Raw genomic sequence first — 16,965 nt, 5'->3', positions numbered from 1 at the left:
TTTCTTAGTGTAGCATCTTATATTACAGTAACATAATTTTTCCAAAACACAGTGCAAGCTTTCCTTGAAAACTACTTTCACTGCATTTTGAATCCCTAAATCAACCAAACACAAACAAAATTGGAAGCAAATATGGTCAAAACAGCCTCCAGATTTGCTGCTTTCTATGCCTTTCTCTTTTTAAAGTTTTCTTCCTTCGGTTACTTAGATGTCGCTCCCACTTCAGAGCCTCGTCTCCTCACCTTCTGGGTGGGCGTCCCCTCCTCCCTGAGCCCCCCGTCTTCCCACTCCATACATGCATACATGCCAGTCCACTTGCTCTCTGAAATCTTAGAGGTTCTATCTTCTAAATGTGCCATAACGTGTCCCTCCCTTTCCATGCCCTTCCTGCCTAGGGCCACTCTCTTGGACCAATGCTCAGAAAAACCTATTCCCTAGCAACCATCTCTCAGCTGTTTTCTCTGCCTGCTGGATTTTCCTCCTTCAGCCCATCCTCCATGCTGTTTCCAGAGTGATCCTTTGAAAATATAAATCTGTACCACTTCACACTTACTAGGGTAACTTTTTTTTTAATGGAAAATAACAAGTGCCAGCAATAAAATGGAGAAATTGAATCCCTCACACATTTCTGGTGGGAATGTAAAATGGTGCAGGCACCGTGGAAACCAGTTTGGTGGTTCCTCACAAACTAAACATAGAATTACCATCTGAGGGGCTTCCCTGGTGGCGCAGTGGTTAAGAACTCGCCTGCCAATGCAGGGGGCATGAGTTCGAGCCCTGGTCCGGGAAGATCCCACATGCTGCGGAGCACCTAAGCCCGTGCTCTACAACTACTGAGCCTGCGCTCTAGAGCCTGCAAGCCACAACTACTGAGCCCCTGAGCCACAACTACTGAGCCCGTGTGCCACAACTACTGAAACCCGTGCTCCTAGAGCCCATGCTCCGCAACAAGAGAAGCCACTGCAGTGAGAAGCCTGCGCACCGCAACGAAGAGTAGCCCCCGCTCGCCGCAACTAGAGAAAGCCCGCACACAAGCAACAAAGACCCAATGCAACCAAAAATAAATAAGTAATTAATTAATTTTAAAAACTGATGAATCTCCAAAAAAAAAAAAAAGAATTACCATCTGACCCAGGAATTTTACTCATAGGTGTATACCCAAAAGAATCGAAAGCAGGGACTCAGATACTTGTATACCAATGTTCATAGCAGCATTATTCACAATAGCCAAAGGGTGGGCACAACCCAAATAGCCACCAAAAAATGAATGGTTAAGCAAAATGTGGTATATACATACAATGGAATATTATTTAGCTGTAAAAAAGAATGAAATCCTAATACATGCTACAACGTAGGTGAAATTTGAAAACATTACACTAAGTGAAATAAGCCAGAGACAAAAGGACAAATATTGTATGATTCCAATTATGTGAAACGTCTAGAACAGGCAAATTCTTAGAGCTAGAAAGTAGTCTAGAGGTTACCAGAGGCTGGGGGAGAGTGGGGTATGGAGAACTACTATTTAGTGGGTATCGTGTTTCTGACTGGGGTGATGAAAAAGTTTCAGAAACAGTGGTGATGGTTGTACACACCATGAATGCAATTAACGCCACTGAACTGTACACTTAAAAGTGGTTGAAACAGCAAATTTTATGTTGCATATATTTTACTACAATAAAAAGTTTTTTTAAAAAGTGCAAAGGCAAGCAAAGTATTTAAAATGTAATCTGATCAAGCTCTTCTCATGCTTAAAATCCTTCCATTTTCCTTATTGCATTCAAGACACTTTTCAGATTCTTTAGCAAAGACACTTTTCAGATGCTTTAGTTCAGCAGATGTTCATGACCTAGTCCACGTTTATCCCCCAAGCCTCACAGCTCACCCGCCTCACCTCCTGGGGTGCCCTCTGCTCTACTGTGACAACCACTTGTCTCCTGATCAGCAGTGCGCTGCCTCATACTCTGTGCTTCTGCACAGCTGTTTCTTCTGCCTAAAGGACCTTCTCTACTCCTGCTCTGAATGGCTCATTTCCATTCTTCATTCAAAACTTAGCTTAAGTCAACATCTCCAGGAAGCTGTCCTTCACTCTGATCCCAATATTATTTAAATACCCAACTTTCCTTGTTGCCATAATACCTAGGGTCCCCCTTACGGAAGCTATCATGATGTGCAATAACTATTTGTACCTTTCCCATTTGTACAAGTTTCTTGTATCTTATCTGTATGTCTCCCTCCTGGTCTACTGGGTATCATATAGCAGGTACTCAGTAAATGTTAACGACTACATTCCAGGGAATCTTCATCAATGACCCTTTTAAGGAACCAGCTCTCCACGCAAACCCAACAGTGCTGCAGAAAGGGTGAACCTTCTCATATATCCTTCTTTGTTTAAATATATCCAACACGTGGAGGCTCCACCAATGAAATCAACTTCATGCCCCGAGTCTCTGGGAAGGATGCAATACAGTCAGTACTTTGTAAAATCCATAAAGTACTTTGACATCCCTCATTTCATTAGAGAGAATGGAAAATGGTGGGATGAAAGAAGGATTGGGGCAGAATGGAGAAGCTCTGGGATAGATAATGAGCAAATCAGTGGGGTGTACGCTCTCTTTCTGCTGCTACTATATGCCATCTTCAAGTAGGAATTATGTCAAATGATAGTCCAGGACTTACCTGCTGCCACTGGATGCTGATATTTCTACCCTTGTTGAAAGGAGATAGGCAAAGGGATTCTGAGAAAGTTTTTCCACCACTTTTTCTTTCATGATTCCTGACCTGGGAGGAAGGAGGCCTTGGGTCACCCCTACCAGACATGCTGGAAAATGGACAGTATGGTTGTTCTCATGTGCTAGAAGCACCCTCCCCTCCAGTTGCGGAGAAACAGAAACCAGGGTGTAATGAGGAAACTACCACACTGACAATCAAGCATTCCAGCTAGCTGGATAATGTTGGGCAAAGCACTTGATATTTCTGAGTTCCAGCTGCTTCATTTTCTAAAATGCGGGTAATTGACTAAATAATCTCTAGCGTTGCCTTCTGCCAAAAAAATCATTATCTGTCATTACTTTGCATGTTTCTAGTATTTCCCGTGTCACTGCCCTCATTTTCCCATTCACTCTCAAAACCACTATAAGGTCTCAACCATGCCCCTACGTGGCTTAAAATCATGTGACTCTAGTTCTCACTTGAAAGCCACATTCTTATTTAGATATTAAGAAAGAACAACGGTGCTTATGATTCTAAAGAAAATAAAAAAGGACTAACAGTCACTTCTAGCTCGAGGTGAATGGGGACTAACCAACTGATAACTTAGGATGTAGCACAGCAAACAGTTCTAGATAGACTGTCACTTGATCAACTGTAGTTATTTACAATCATCCACATTATTGGAAGAGACTAAGAGAATACAGACAACCAAAAACAGTAGATAATCTTCAAGTCATTTATATGTGGCTTGGGAAGTGTGTTGGTACTTACATTTGAATAACACTGAATCTGCAGTCTTGGAAACTGAAGCTAAAGTATATAAAGTGTCCTAGGAAGAACTGAGTTATAAAGAGCTATGATGGGGGCTTCCCTGGTGGCGCAGTGGTTGAGAATCTGCCTGCCAATGCAGGGGACACGGGTTCGAGCCCTGGTCTGGGAGGATCCCACATGCCGTGGAGCAACTAAGCCCACGAGCCACAACTACTGAACCTGTGCGTCTGGAGCCTGTGCTCCGCAACGAGAGGCCGCGACAGTGAAAGGCCCGCGCACCGCCATGAAGAGTAGCCCCTGCTCGCCGCAACTAGAGAAAGCCCTCGCACAGAAACGAAGACCCAACACAGCCAAAAATAAATAAATAAATAAATTTATAAAGAGCTATGATGTTTCATTACGTCCTCATCCTGTCCCCCACTCAGGATTTTTCCCTTCATTCATGATTTACATAAAGTAGCAGCCTAAAATGAGTTGCTCTAGATTGCTATATTTACTGTGCCCTATTACTTCCACCAGATCAACCCCAGCCTTGGGGAGGTCTTTAAAGAATATTTGGGACTGCAAGCTGCATTAGGCAATAAAAATGAACCAGGAGATAGTAAGTATTCTCAACATTGATTGTATAATCTACTTGGCTTACTAAACAGGGAAAACAAGAGTTTTATTTGATTAAAGTCGCCACAGATAACCAAGGGTTGGTTGTTACACGAATGATGAGTAAGGAAAGAAGCAAGTGGTGATTATTATTGTAAGCCAAACATGCAAGAAGATGTTCTCCTCAAAGTCAAGTATTTCAATTAGGAAGGCAAATATCTTCCTGTGACCATAAATGTTAAGCAAATTAACCTCCAGTTGACCTTCCTGGATACCTAATAACCTTCAGAGTTGGATCAGTCAATGACAGAGGTGGCAGCTGGGTGGATAAATAATTGACCCTATCCAAATTTTTAATTACCATGTAATTAAAAATAATGATTTAAAAAGTAGTCTTTTTCTAAAGAAGATGTGGTATATATATACAACAGAATATTACTCAGCTGTAAAAAACAATGAAATGATGCCTTGTGCAGCTACATGGATGGACCTACAGATTATAATACTAAGTGAAGTAAGTCAGGAAGAGAAAGATACCATATGATATCACTTACATGTGGAATCTAAAATATGACACAAATGAACTTATCTACGAAACAGAAATAGACTGACAGCCATTGAGAACAGACTTGTGGTTGCCAAGGAGGGGGAGGGGGAGGGTTGGATTGGGAGTTCGGGACTAGCAGATGCAAACTATTACATATAGAATGGATAAACAACAAGGTCCTATGGTAGAGCACAGGGAACTATATTCAATACCCTGTAATAAACCATAATAGAAAAGAATATGAAAAAGAATATGTATGTATATATATAACTGAATCACTTTGCTGTGCACCAGAAACTAACAACATTGTAAATCAACTAAACTTCAATTAAAAAACTAAATAAATAAAAAGAAACTAAAGGTTTTAATTTGTTTTTAAAAGAAAAATAAAGTAATATTTTTCTTTTTTCCCTGGAGTCGAAGATTTCTTGGCGTTAGAGGAACAAATTCACTTACTGGGATGGGTCTGAATCACTCCCTTTTCGTTTTCTTGGAAACTCTGTCACATGTGGGCTGAAGGATCCAATAGTTGCTGGTTTTGTCCATGGGCTCAGATGACTGGAAACCATGGAAGCAATGCACTGGTTCCCTTCGCTCAACACTTTACCTATGAGACATAAAGCACAATAAGGCATCTGTTTGAAACACTGATTTTACTTTATACATATCCATATCCCACATTTTAAATGGCTTTTTACTTTGATATTTTAAAATGTCAACTAAACAGCAACATAACATACAATGAAAGACTAATCATGTACACCCAAATATTAGTTAGAAATGTATTGTTAGTCTATATTTTTAAGTTTATTTTCCCTAATTGGAAAAAAATATATGGATATTGTAGGAAATATGGAAAACACAAAAAAGTAGAAAGGAAGGGGGAAAACCAAATCTCAACAACTAATATTACTACTTAGAATTACTTCCTTGTAGAATTTTTCTACAGTTGTTATTATAGTAATTGAAGTCATAGTGTATACTCTGCATTATTTGCATATCATTGTGATAATAACTTTACAGTGTTATTACAAATTCTTTATAAATGATTCTAATGGCTGCATAATATACCATCGTGTAGCTGTGTCATAGCTACTTAACCACTCTTCTATTGTTGGAATGTATATTTGGTTTTTTTTCACTATCATAAATATGTATGGTGCTTTTATCTATGTGTATAAAACTTTTTATCTACCGGTTATTTCTTTTCATCTCCTAGTTATTTTTTTTTTGGGGGGGGATAGCATCCCAGAAATGAGTTAACAAGATTAAGGGACATGAATATTTTTAACCCTGAATTGCTAAATATGAGAGTAAAATTCTTTTGGTCTAAACTGTAGTTTACTAAATGTTTTATAAAATGTAAAACTCAGAATCACTGAACTAAAAATAACTTATAGTCTAAATATAGGCCTCTCTGAATATATTTCTCATATTAAAATTGACCTAACAAGTTTAAACTCATTTGCACCTTATAGACTGAAATATATAAGCAATATTTACAAGGAGAATGCAATACATCTTAGAGTAAGAGCGGGAGCTTTTTAACACATCTCTAGCAGTAACTGATAGAGTGAGCATTCAAAAATAATGACATAAGAAATCTGATCCACACAACAGACAAGCTTGATATGATAAGACATATATAGACCACTATACCTAGCAGCTTCAAAATCCAGTGTTGTTTGTTTTGAGGTACCAGTGGGGCATTTATACTGGACCAAAAAGATTGATATTATACATGAAACATTTTCTGACTACAATGTAATTATGCTAGACACCATAAAAAGACTGAAATTTAATGAGCTAATAATTTATTTTATGAAATTAGGAAAAGATGACTAAAATAAATCTAAAGAATTAGGAGAAAGGAAATCATTAAAATAATACCAGAAATAATGAAATAGAATACAAATTAGTACAGATCAAAAAAGCTAAACATAAGTTCTTCCAAAACATTGGAAACTCTAATAACCTTATGGCAAGATTTTTCCAAAAAAAGGAAAGAGGAAATAAATGAATAAAGATAGGAATGAAGATGGGATCATAATTTTAGATGCTCTAGAGATATAAAAGATAAATTCTCATGAATTTAGAAAAACATTATTCTAAAAATTTGAAAATATAGATGAAATGGAAAAATTCGTAGGGAATTTTTTTTTATTGAGGTATAGTCGATTCACAATATCGTGTTAGTTTCAGATGTACAGCAAAGCGATTCGATTGTACATATATATATGTACTTTTTCAGGTTCTTCTCCATTAGAGGTTATTACAAGATATTGAATATAGTTCCCTCTGCTATACAGTAAATCCTTGTTGTTTATCTATTTTATATATAGAAGTGAGTATCTGTTAATCCCATACTCCTAATTTATCCCTCCTCTCACTTTGTCTTTGGTAACTATAAGTTTGTTTTCTGTCTGTGAGTCTGTTTTGTAAATAAATTTATTTGTATTACTTTTAAGATTCTACATATAAATGATATCATGTATTTGTCCCTAGAGAATTTTAACTGACAGAAAATAAAGCAAAGAGAAATAAAAACCTGCATATTCCTATATTCTTTCTTACACATACTATCCCAATATATAGTAAATTCAACTTTTTATGAGGCTTACAGAAATTTGATATTAAAATTCAACAATGCCAATACAAGAAAGGATAACTATAGGCCCATCTCATTCATGAACAAAGATACAAAAATCTTAACAAAATATTAGCAAACAAAATTCAGAAATGTATAAAGAGAATAACCCATCATGACCAAGATAGCTTTATCCCAGGAACACGACTGGTTTAATATTAGTAAATTAATGAATATAATTTACCACAATAGCAGCTTAGTGGAAAAATATGATTATCCTAATAGATTCAGGAATATTAACGAAGAAACACTGAAAGAATTCTTTTTACAATCAGAAACAAGAAGATCTTTTATCGGTACCCCTTTCAACACTGTATTAGAAGACCTGCTAGTAGAATAGGCAAGAAAACAATACATGAAGTATAAGAATTGGAAAGGAAGAAAAAAAAATTGTCATCATTGGGAAATGACATGATTGAGAATACAAAAAAACACAAAATAATCAACGTATAAATTATTAAAACTAGGGAGTGTATCAAGGTTGGCTGTTTGTAAAGTCAATATAAAAATCAACTGCTTTTCTAATCACCAGTAACAAACTATAAGAAAATATTTTATTTATTTTTTAACATCTTTATTGCAGTATAATTGCTTTACAATGGTGTGTTAGTTTCTGCTTTATAACAAAGTGAATCAGTTATACATACACATATGTTCCCATAGCTCTTCCCTCTTGCATCTCCCTCCCTCCCACCCTCCCTATCCCACCCCTCTAGGTGGTCACAAAGCACCGAGCTGATCTCCCTGTGCTATGCGGTTGCTTCCCAGTAGCTATGTATTTTACGTTTGGTAGTGTATATATGTCCATGCCACTCTCTCACTTTGTCACAGCTTACCCTTCCCCCTCCCCATATCCTCAAGTCCATTCTCTAGTAGGTCTGTGTCTTTATTCCCGTCTTACCACTAGGTTCTTCATGACCTTTTTTTTTTCCCCTTAGATTCCATATATATGTGGTAGCATACTGTATTTGTTTTTCTTTTTCTGACTTACTTCACTCTGTATGACAGACTCTAACTCCATCCACCTCACTACAAATAACTCAATTTCGTTTCTTTTTATGGCTGAGTAATATTCCATTGTATATATGTGCCACATCTTCTTTATCCATTCATCTGATGATGGACACTTAGGTTGCTTCCATGTCCTGGCTATTGTAAATAGAGCTGCAATGAACATTTTGGTACATGACTCTTTTTGAATTATGGTTTTCTCAGGGTATATGCCCAGTAGTGGGATTGCTGGGTCGTATGGTAGTTCTATTTTTAGTTTTTTAAGGAACCTCCATACCGTTCTCCATAGTGGCTGTATCAATTTACATTCCCACCAACAGTGCAAGAGGGTTCCCTTTTCTCCACACCCTCTCCAGCATTTATTGCTTCTAGATTTTTTGATGATGGCCATTCTGACTGGTGTGAGATGATATCTCATTGTAGTTTTGATTTGCATTTCTCTAATGATTAATGATGTTGAGCATCCTTTCATGTGTTTGTTGGCAATCTGTATATCTTCTTTGGAGAAATGTCTATTTAGGTCTTCCGCCCATTTTTGGATTGGGTTGTTTGTTTTTTTGTTATTGAGCTGCATGAGCTGCTTGTAAATTTTGGAGATTAATCCTTTGTCAGTTGCTTCATTTGCAAATATTTTCTCCCATTCTGAGAGTTGTCTTTTGGTCTTGTTTATGGTTTCCTTTGCTGTGCAAAAGCTTTGAAGTTTCATTAGGTCCCATTTGTTTATTTTTGTTTTTATTTCCATTTCTCTAGGAGGTGGGTCAAAAAGGATCTTGCTGTGATTTATGTCAGAGTGTTCTGCCTATGTTTTCCTCTAAGAGTTCGACAGTGTCTGGCCTTACATTTAGGTCTTTAATCCATTTTGAGTTTATTTTTGTGTATGGTGTTAGGGAGTGTTCTAATTTCATACTTTTACATGTACCTGTCCAGTTTTCCCAGTACCACTTATTGAAGAGGCTGTCTTTTCTCCACTGTATATGCTTCCCTCCTTTATCAAAGATAAGGTATAGATCAATGGAACAGGATAGAAAGCCCAGAGAAAATGATATTTTAAAAAACATAATTTATAATAACTTCAAAAAATATAGAGTACCTAAAGAATAAATGTATTTAGAATAAATGTATAACCTAATTAAAGTATACAAGGTCTTTCTGGAGAAAATTATAAAAATTTATTTAAAATATTGAAAAAGATTCAAATAAATGGAAACATGCACCATGCTTATGGACTGGAGGTCTCAATATCAAAGATGTCAATTCTCCTAAAATAGATGTGTAATTCCTCTCAAAATATTCTCTTTTTTTTGGTGGGACTTCACAAGCTGAATATAAAATGCATATGAAAGTGCCATGAGTTATGAACAGCCAAGGGAAATGTGGGAGAACTGGACCTCTCATATATCAAGACATTATAAAGCAATGGCAATTAAGACAGTGTGGTATTGGTGCAGAGATAGACCAAAGGAAAAGAACGGAGAGCCCAGACATGTAAATATGGATATCTGCTAAATGTCAGAGATGGAATTTTCAGATCAATGTGAGGAGACCAGCTTTTTAATAAACAGTCCTGGGCCAACTGATTTTCTCTATGGAAAAGAATAAAACCAGATCCCCTACTACCATATGCCAAATATAAAAACCAAACCAAATATAAACATTCAATTCAACTGGATTGAAGACCTAAATGTAAAAGGCCAAAATTAACAGAGAATACTCTGAAGGAGAAAGAATATCTTTGTTATTGGCGTAGAAAGAATTCCCAAAACAAAAACTAAAAACAATAAAGGAAAAGACTGATCAATTCAATCTTCTGAAAATTAAGTTAACGTTGATCAAAAGACACTGTAAAGAGAATAAAACCGCAAGTCACAGACTGGGAGAAGATGTTTGTTACACACATAAACAATAAAGTGTTACCATGTAGACTGTATAAAGAATGCCTTTGCATCATTAAGAAAACGACCAACACAAAAACCCAGCAGAAAACTGGATAAAAGACTTTAATGGGCAATTCATACAAGAAATTCCAATTGTCAAAACAAAAATGAAAAGATACTCAATCTCATTAGTAATCAGGAAAATCCAAAGTAAACTATAGTGATAGACTATATACCTATCTAATGGCTACAAATGAAAAGTTTTATGATACCAAGTGTAAGTGAAAAAACAGAGCAATGGAAAGAGAAACAGAACACTCATGCTCTGTTGGTGGGAAAGTACATTGCTACAACACTTTGGAAACCTTTTTTGCATTACTTAATAAAGTAGAACACATGCAAATAATATGGTTTAGCATTTCACTTCTAAGTATATGGAGAAACTCTTAATATATCTTAAGAGATATATACAAGAAATACATTCACAGCATTGCTTGCCGTTGAACAACAAAAAATAATGAGAACTGGAAACTATAATTTCCATCAACAGATGGATAAATTGTTTATTCATTGAATGGAATATCAAGAATAGTAAAAATGAATAAAGTACTGATATACTCAGCATGGATGAATCTCAAAATAATAATGCCAGGTAAAAAAAAAAGTCACAGCCAAAACAGTAGCATGTTTTTTTTTTGTTTGTTTTTTTAACTATATTTTATTTATTTATTTTTTTAACATCTTTATTGGAGTATAATTGCTTTACAATGGTGTGTTAGTTTCTGCTTTATAACAAGTAGCATGTTTTTTAAAAAAAGCAGGTAAAACTAACTAATATGTTTTTACTGATATCTACATAGGTTACCTCACTATATAGAAAAGAAAGGGAACAGCTAACACAAAAGTTAGAATTCTCTTTGGGAGAAGAAAGGGGGGTGCAATCAGTGAGGGATATACAGGTATTTCCTTTTTTTTTTTTTTTTTGCCTTTATTATGTTGAGGTAGGTTCCCTCTATGCCCACTTTCTGGAGAGTTTTTATCATAAATGGGTGTTGAATTTTGTCAAAAGCTTTCTCTGCATCTATTGAGATGATCATATGGTTTTTATTCTTCAACTTGTTAATATGGTGTATCACATTGATTGATTTGCGTATATTGAAGAATCGTTGCATCCCTTGGATAAATCCCACTTGATCATGGTGTATGATCCTTTTAATGTGTTGTTGGATTCTGTTTGCTAGTATTTTGTTGAGGATTTTTGCATGTATATTCATCAATGATATTGGTCTGTAATTTTCTTTTTTTTTGTAGTGTCTTTGTCTGGTTTTGGTATCAGGGTGATGGTGGCCCCATAGAATGAGCTCGGGAGTGTTCCTTCCTCTGCAATTTTTTGGAAGAGTTTGAGAAGGATGGGTGTTAGCTCTTCTCTAAATGTTTGATAGAATTCACCTGTGAAGCCATCTGGTCCTGGACTTTTGTTTGTTGGAAGATTTTTCATCACAGTTTCAATTTCATTACTTGTGATTGGTCTGTTCATATTTTCTATTTCTTCCTGGTTCAGCCTTGGAAGGTTATACCTTTCTAAGAATTTATCCATTTCTTCCAGGTTGTCCATTTTATTGGCATAGAGTTGCTTGTAGTAGTCTCTTAGGATGCTTTGTATTTCTGCGGTGTCTGTTGTAACTTCTCCTCTTACATCTCTAATTTTATTGATTTGAGTCCCCTCCCTGTTTTTCTTGACGAGTCTGGCTAATGGTTTATCAATTTTGTTTATCTTCTCAAAGAACCAGCTTTTAGTTTTATTGATCTTTGCTTCTGTTTCATTTATTTCTGCTCTGATCTTTATGATTTCTTTCCTTCTGCTAACTTTGGGTTTCGTTTGTTCTTCTTTCTCTAGTTCCTTTAGGTGTAAGACTAGATTGTTTATTTCAGATTTTTCTTGTTTCTTGAGGTAGGCTTGTATAGCTATAAACTTCCCTCTTAGAACTGTTTTTGATGCATCCGATAGGTTTTGGATCATTGTGTTTTCATTGTCATTTGTCTCTAGGTATTTTTTGATTTCCTCTTTGATTTCTTCAGTGATCTCTTGGTTATTTAGTGACGTATTGTTTAGCCTCCATGTGTTTGGGTTTTTTACGTTATTTTCCCTGTAATTCATTTCCAATCTCATAGCGTTGTGGTCAGAGAAGATGCTTGATATGATTTCAATTTTCTTAAATTTACTGAGGCTTGATTTGTGACCCAAGATGTGATCTATCCTGGAGAATGTTCTGTGCACACTTGAGAAGGAAGTGTAATCTGCTGTTTTTGGATGGAATGTCCTATAAATATCAATTAAATCTATCTGGTCTATTGTGTCATTTAAAGCTTCTGTTTCCTTATTTATTTTCATTTTGGATGATCTGTCCATTGGTGTAAGTGAGGTGTTAAAGTCCCCCACTATTATTGTGTTATTGTCGATTTCCTCTTTTATAGCTGTTAGCAGTTGCCTTATGTATTGAGGTGCTCCTATGTTGGGTGCATATATATTTATAATTGGTATATCTTCTTCTTGGATTAACCTCTTGATCATTATGTAGTGTCCTTCCTTGTCTCTTGTAACATTCTTTATTTTAAAGTCTATTTTATCTGATATGAGTATTGCTACTCCAGCTTTCTTTTGATTTCCATTTGCATGGAATATCTTTTTCCATCCCCTCACTTTCAGTCTGTATGTGTCCCTAGATCTGAAGTGGGTCTCTTGTAGACAGCATATATATGGGTCTTGTTTTTGTATCCATTCAGCAAGCCTTTGTCTTTTGATTGGAGCATTTAATCCATTCACATTTAAGGTAATTATTGATATGTATGTTCCTATGACCATTTTCTTAATTGCTTTGGGTTTGTTTTTGTAGGTCCTTTTCTTCTCTTGTGTTTCCCACTTAGAGAAGTTCCTTTAGCATTTGTTGTAGAGCTGGTTTGGTGGTGCTGAATTCTCTTAGCTTTTGCTTGTCTGTAAAGCTTTTGATTTCTCTATCGAATCTGAATGAGATTCTTGCAGGTAGAGTAATCCTGGTTGTAGGTTCTTCCCTTTCATCACTTTAAGTATATCATGCCACTCCCTTCTGGCCTGTAGAGTTTCTGTTGAGAAATCAGCTGTTAACCTTATGGGAGTTCCCTTGTATGTTATTTGTCGTTTTTCCCTTGCTGCTTTCAATAATTTTTCTTTGTCTTTAATTTTTGCCAATTTGATTACTATGTGTCTCGGCATGTTTCTCCTTGGGTTTATCCTGTATGGCACTCGCTGCACTTCCTGGACTTGGGTGGCTATTTCCTTTTCCATGTTAGGGAAGTTTTTGACTATAATCTCTTCAAATACTTTCTCGGGTCCTTTCTCTCTCTCGTCTCCTTCTGGGACCCCTATAATGCGAATGTTGTTGTGTTTAATGTTGTCCCAGAGGTCTCAGGCTGTCTTCATTTCTTTTCATTCTTTTTTCTTTATTCTGTTCTGCAGCAGTGAATTCCACCATTCTGTCTTCCAGGTCACTTGTCTGTTCTTCTGCCTCAGTTATTCTGCTATTGATTCCTTCCAGTGTAATTTTCATTTTAATTATTGTATTGTTCATCTCTGTTTGTTTGTACTTTAATTCTTCTAGGTCTTTGTTAAACATTTCTTGCATCTTCTCGATCTTTGCCTCCATTCTTTTTCCGAGGTCCTGGATCATCTTCGCTATCATTATTCTGAATTCTTTTTCTGGAAGGTTGCCTATCTCCACTTCATTTAGTTGTTTTTCTGGGGTTTTATCTTGTTCCTTCATCTGGTACATAGCCCTCTGCCTTTTCATCTTGTCTATCTTTCTGTGAATGTGGTTTTTGTTCCACAGGCTGCAGGATTGTAGTCCCTCTTGCTTCTGCTGTCTGCCCTCCAAACAGGTACTTCTAAGGAATTCATGTTCCACTTCTTAACCTAGGTGTGGGTTGACAGAGAATTGTTTTGTTTTCATCCTTTAAACGACATACGTAATTTTTACAGTCCTCTGTAGGTATAATGGATCTCACCATAAAGAAGTGAGTAGAATAATTTTACCACTGATCGTTGGGAATGAAGTTTCTAATTTACTATATCCCAAGACTTTTAGGACTGGACTCTCTTCATGGGACCAATTTGGGACCATCAGATACCACATGAGATTAATTACGGTTTCAGCCCCTAGACTTCGGTCTAATGGATTTTGAATGGCAGAACACCATCTGTCTCCAGAGAAAAATGTGGGGAAATTCATTAGATTAAATAGCAAATCAATAGGAAAAATTCACTATGTAATATTAGATCCCTCCCATTTCCCTCCCACCCCCCAACACAGACTCAAGCAGGCACACTCTTTCCCTCACATAAGTTCAAAACAGAAATAAAATGAAGATCCCTTTTTGCTTCTCATTCTAGAAGGCACAACCTCCACATTTCAATCCTACTTTCTTATTAACCTTGAAAATAAGAAATGGACTATCTTTAGGCAGGCAGAATAATATACTTCTTTGCACGAAATCAAAATCTGAGTCACCTAAGGGGCTTATTTTTATATTCCTTAATGGGTGGGGGAGTATTGCCCCATAATTAGCTATGTTCCATCATGAGGCTATGTTAGTAGAAGTGTATTCAAAACAGGGCTTTCTGTAAACAAAAGGAAAAGATGGGTTAATGGGATTACGTAGTTCTGGAAGAAAGGATCTGTTCCTTGGAAACAATTCATGTAGTAGATTTTTACTTGTTAGGTGACTCACAATTTAAAGAGTAAAGCTTTCTTTTTAACCTTCCAGTTTACTTTACTTTCAGCCTCCACATATACCTATGTAGAAGATGAGATCATGTGTTGAGAACTGAAATTTAACTCTGCTTTTATATAACTCATTTTGGAGGTATGATTTAACACTTTGGTATTGTCTTTCCTCGCCAAATTGGGTCACTTCTCAATGGCGAAAGTAATTTGTGTTATTTAACACTCGGTAAAATAACACAGAATTTAGATTGAAAAAAGATATTGTGATTATCTTTTACAAAGGAAGTTTGTGGTTTTATTTAAAATGAGATCCACAGTAAATCTCGCTCCACTCTACGTGCATCTCCCTGGTGATGGTAATCAATCTAACAATATTTTAAAGTATTTAGTATCAACTCCTCAAGCATGGAAATAAATTGTGGGAAATGAGCTGCTGCTTAGGAGCCATAAGCAGGGGAGACCAAGTAGCCACGTGGCTTAGGCCCATAGTTACAAAACGGTTCAACTTTAAAATTTGACATTATGCTTGAGAGAATATATTTACACACATACATATACATGTGCACACACATTTGATTCACAGAGGTGCAACGGCAGGATGGAAAAAATATACTTCTTTAAAAACAAAAAATTTTGTCCCATTACCTAATTTCCTTGCCAGTGTGCTGCATGTTAAAATTTATATAAAATTTAAATTATTCCATGAATAATTTTTGTTGTTAAAAACCATTTGTTCAATGTAAACATTTAAATTACTTCCTTAAAAATGGAAGTGGCCTTTGCTTCTTAACTTCTGAGAGTCTATGCCCATAAAATCTTTTTAATCTGGTCTACACACTGTAAGCTGAGGCACCTGGTGGTCTAGTGGCTAGGATTTGATGCTTTCACACTATAAACTAGTGTTTTTTTTTTCCTTTGGACAAGTCATTTAACATATCTGAGCCTGTTTCTTTAACACAGAAGTAATTACCTGTAAACCTCATGGTTTCTTTTGGGAATCAAATAATGTATTTGAAATCTGTTTGAAAGCCAAAAGTTTAATGATGCTAAGTAACTAGTCCAGCGAAATTTGAGTCCAGTGTTTTTGTTTTGTTTTACTTTTTGTTTTCCAAAGGCAAATTTTTTAAAATTGAAGTATAGCTGATAGAGGGACTTCCCTGGTGGTGCAGTGGTTAAGAATCCGCCTGCCAATGCAGAGGACACAGGTTCAATCCCTGGTCCGGGAAGATCCCACGTGCCGCGGAACAACTGAGCCCGGGCGCCACAACTACTGAGCCTGCACTCTAGAGCCCATGCGCCACAACTACTGAAGCCCGCAGGCCCTAGAGCCCAAGCGCTGCAACTACTGAGCCTGCATGCTGCAACTACTGAAGCCCACGCACCTAAAGCCTGTGCTCCGCAACAAGAGAAGCCACCACAATGAGAAGCCTGCACACTACAACGAAGAGTAGCCCCTGCTCACTGCAACTAGAGAAAAGCCCGTGTGCAGGAATGAAGACCCAACGCAGCCAAAAATAAATTTTTTTAAAAAAGTATAGTTGATGTACAGTATTACATAAGTTACAGGTGTACAATATAGTGATTCACAATTTTTAAAGGTTATATTCCATTTCTAGTTATTATAAAATATTGGCTATATTCCCTGTGTTGTACAATATACCATTGTAGCTTATTTTATACATAATACTTTGTATCTCTAAATCCTCTACTCCTATAGTGCCCCTCCCCCCGCTCCCCTCTCCGTACTGGTAACCACTAGTTTGTTCTCTGTATCTGTGAGTCTGCATTTTTTTTTTTTTGGGTTATATTCACTAGTTTGTTCTATTTTTTTGGTTCCACATAAGTGATATCATATGATATTTGTCTTTCTCTGTCTGACTTATTTCACTTAGCATAATACCCTCCAAGTCCATCCATGTTGCTGCAAATGGCAAAATTCCATTCTTTTTTATGGCTGAGTAGTAGTCCATTGTGTGTGTGTGTGTGTGTGTGTGTGTGTGTATCATATCTCCTTTATCCATTCATCTCTTGATGGAGTTTTAGGTTGCTTCC

At 36.5% G+C, this 16,965-nt stretch overlaps 1 protein-coding gene across 4 annotated transcripts in view; it reads right to left on the bottom strand.

Moving 5' to 3' along the window:
• BMAL2 (basic helix-loop-helix ARNT like 2) overlaps positions 1 to 16,965 on the bottom strand; it is a 129,647-nt gene that overhangs the window by 83,335 nt on the left and 29,347 nt on the right. For all 4 annotated transcript variants that reach the window (XM_059935515.1, XM_059935513.1, XM_059935516.1 and 1 more), the window contains exon 2: positions 5,081 to 5,231. In XM_059935515.1, the coding sequence (XP_059791498.1) occupies positions 5,081 to 5,231 (151 nt within the window). The remainder of the gene's footprint in view (positions 1 to 5,080; positions 5,232 to 16,965) is intronic.

Source organism: Balaenoptera ricei, chromosome 10, assembly GCF_028023285.1.
Source record: "Balaenoptera ricei isolate mBalRic1 chromosome 10, mBalRic1.hap2, whole genome shotgun sequence".
In the NCBI taxonomy this organism is placed as follows: domain Eukaryota; kingdom Metazoa; phylum Chordata; class Mammalia; order Artiodactyla; family Balaenopteridae; genus Balaenoptera; species Balaenoptera ricei.
This window is presented reverse-complemented; position numbering and strand designations above follow the sequence as displayed.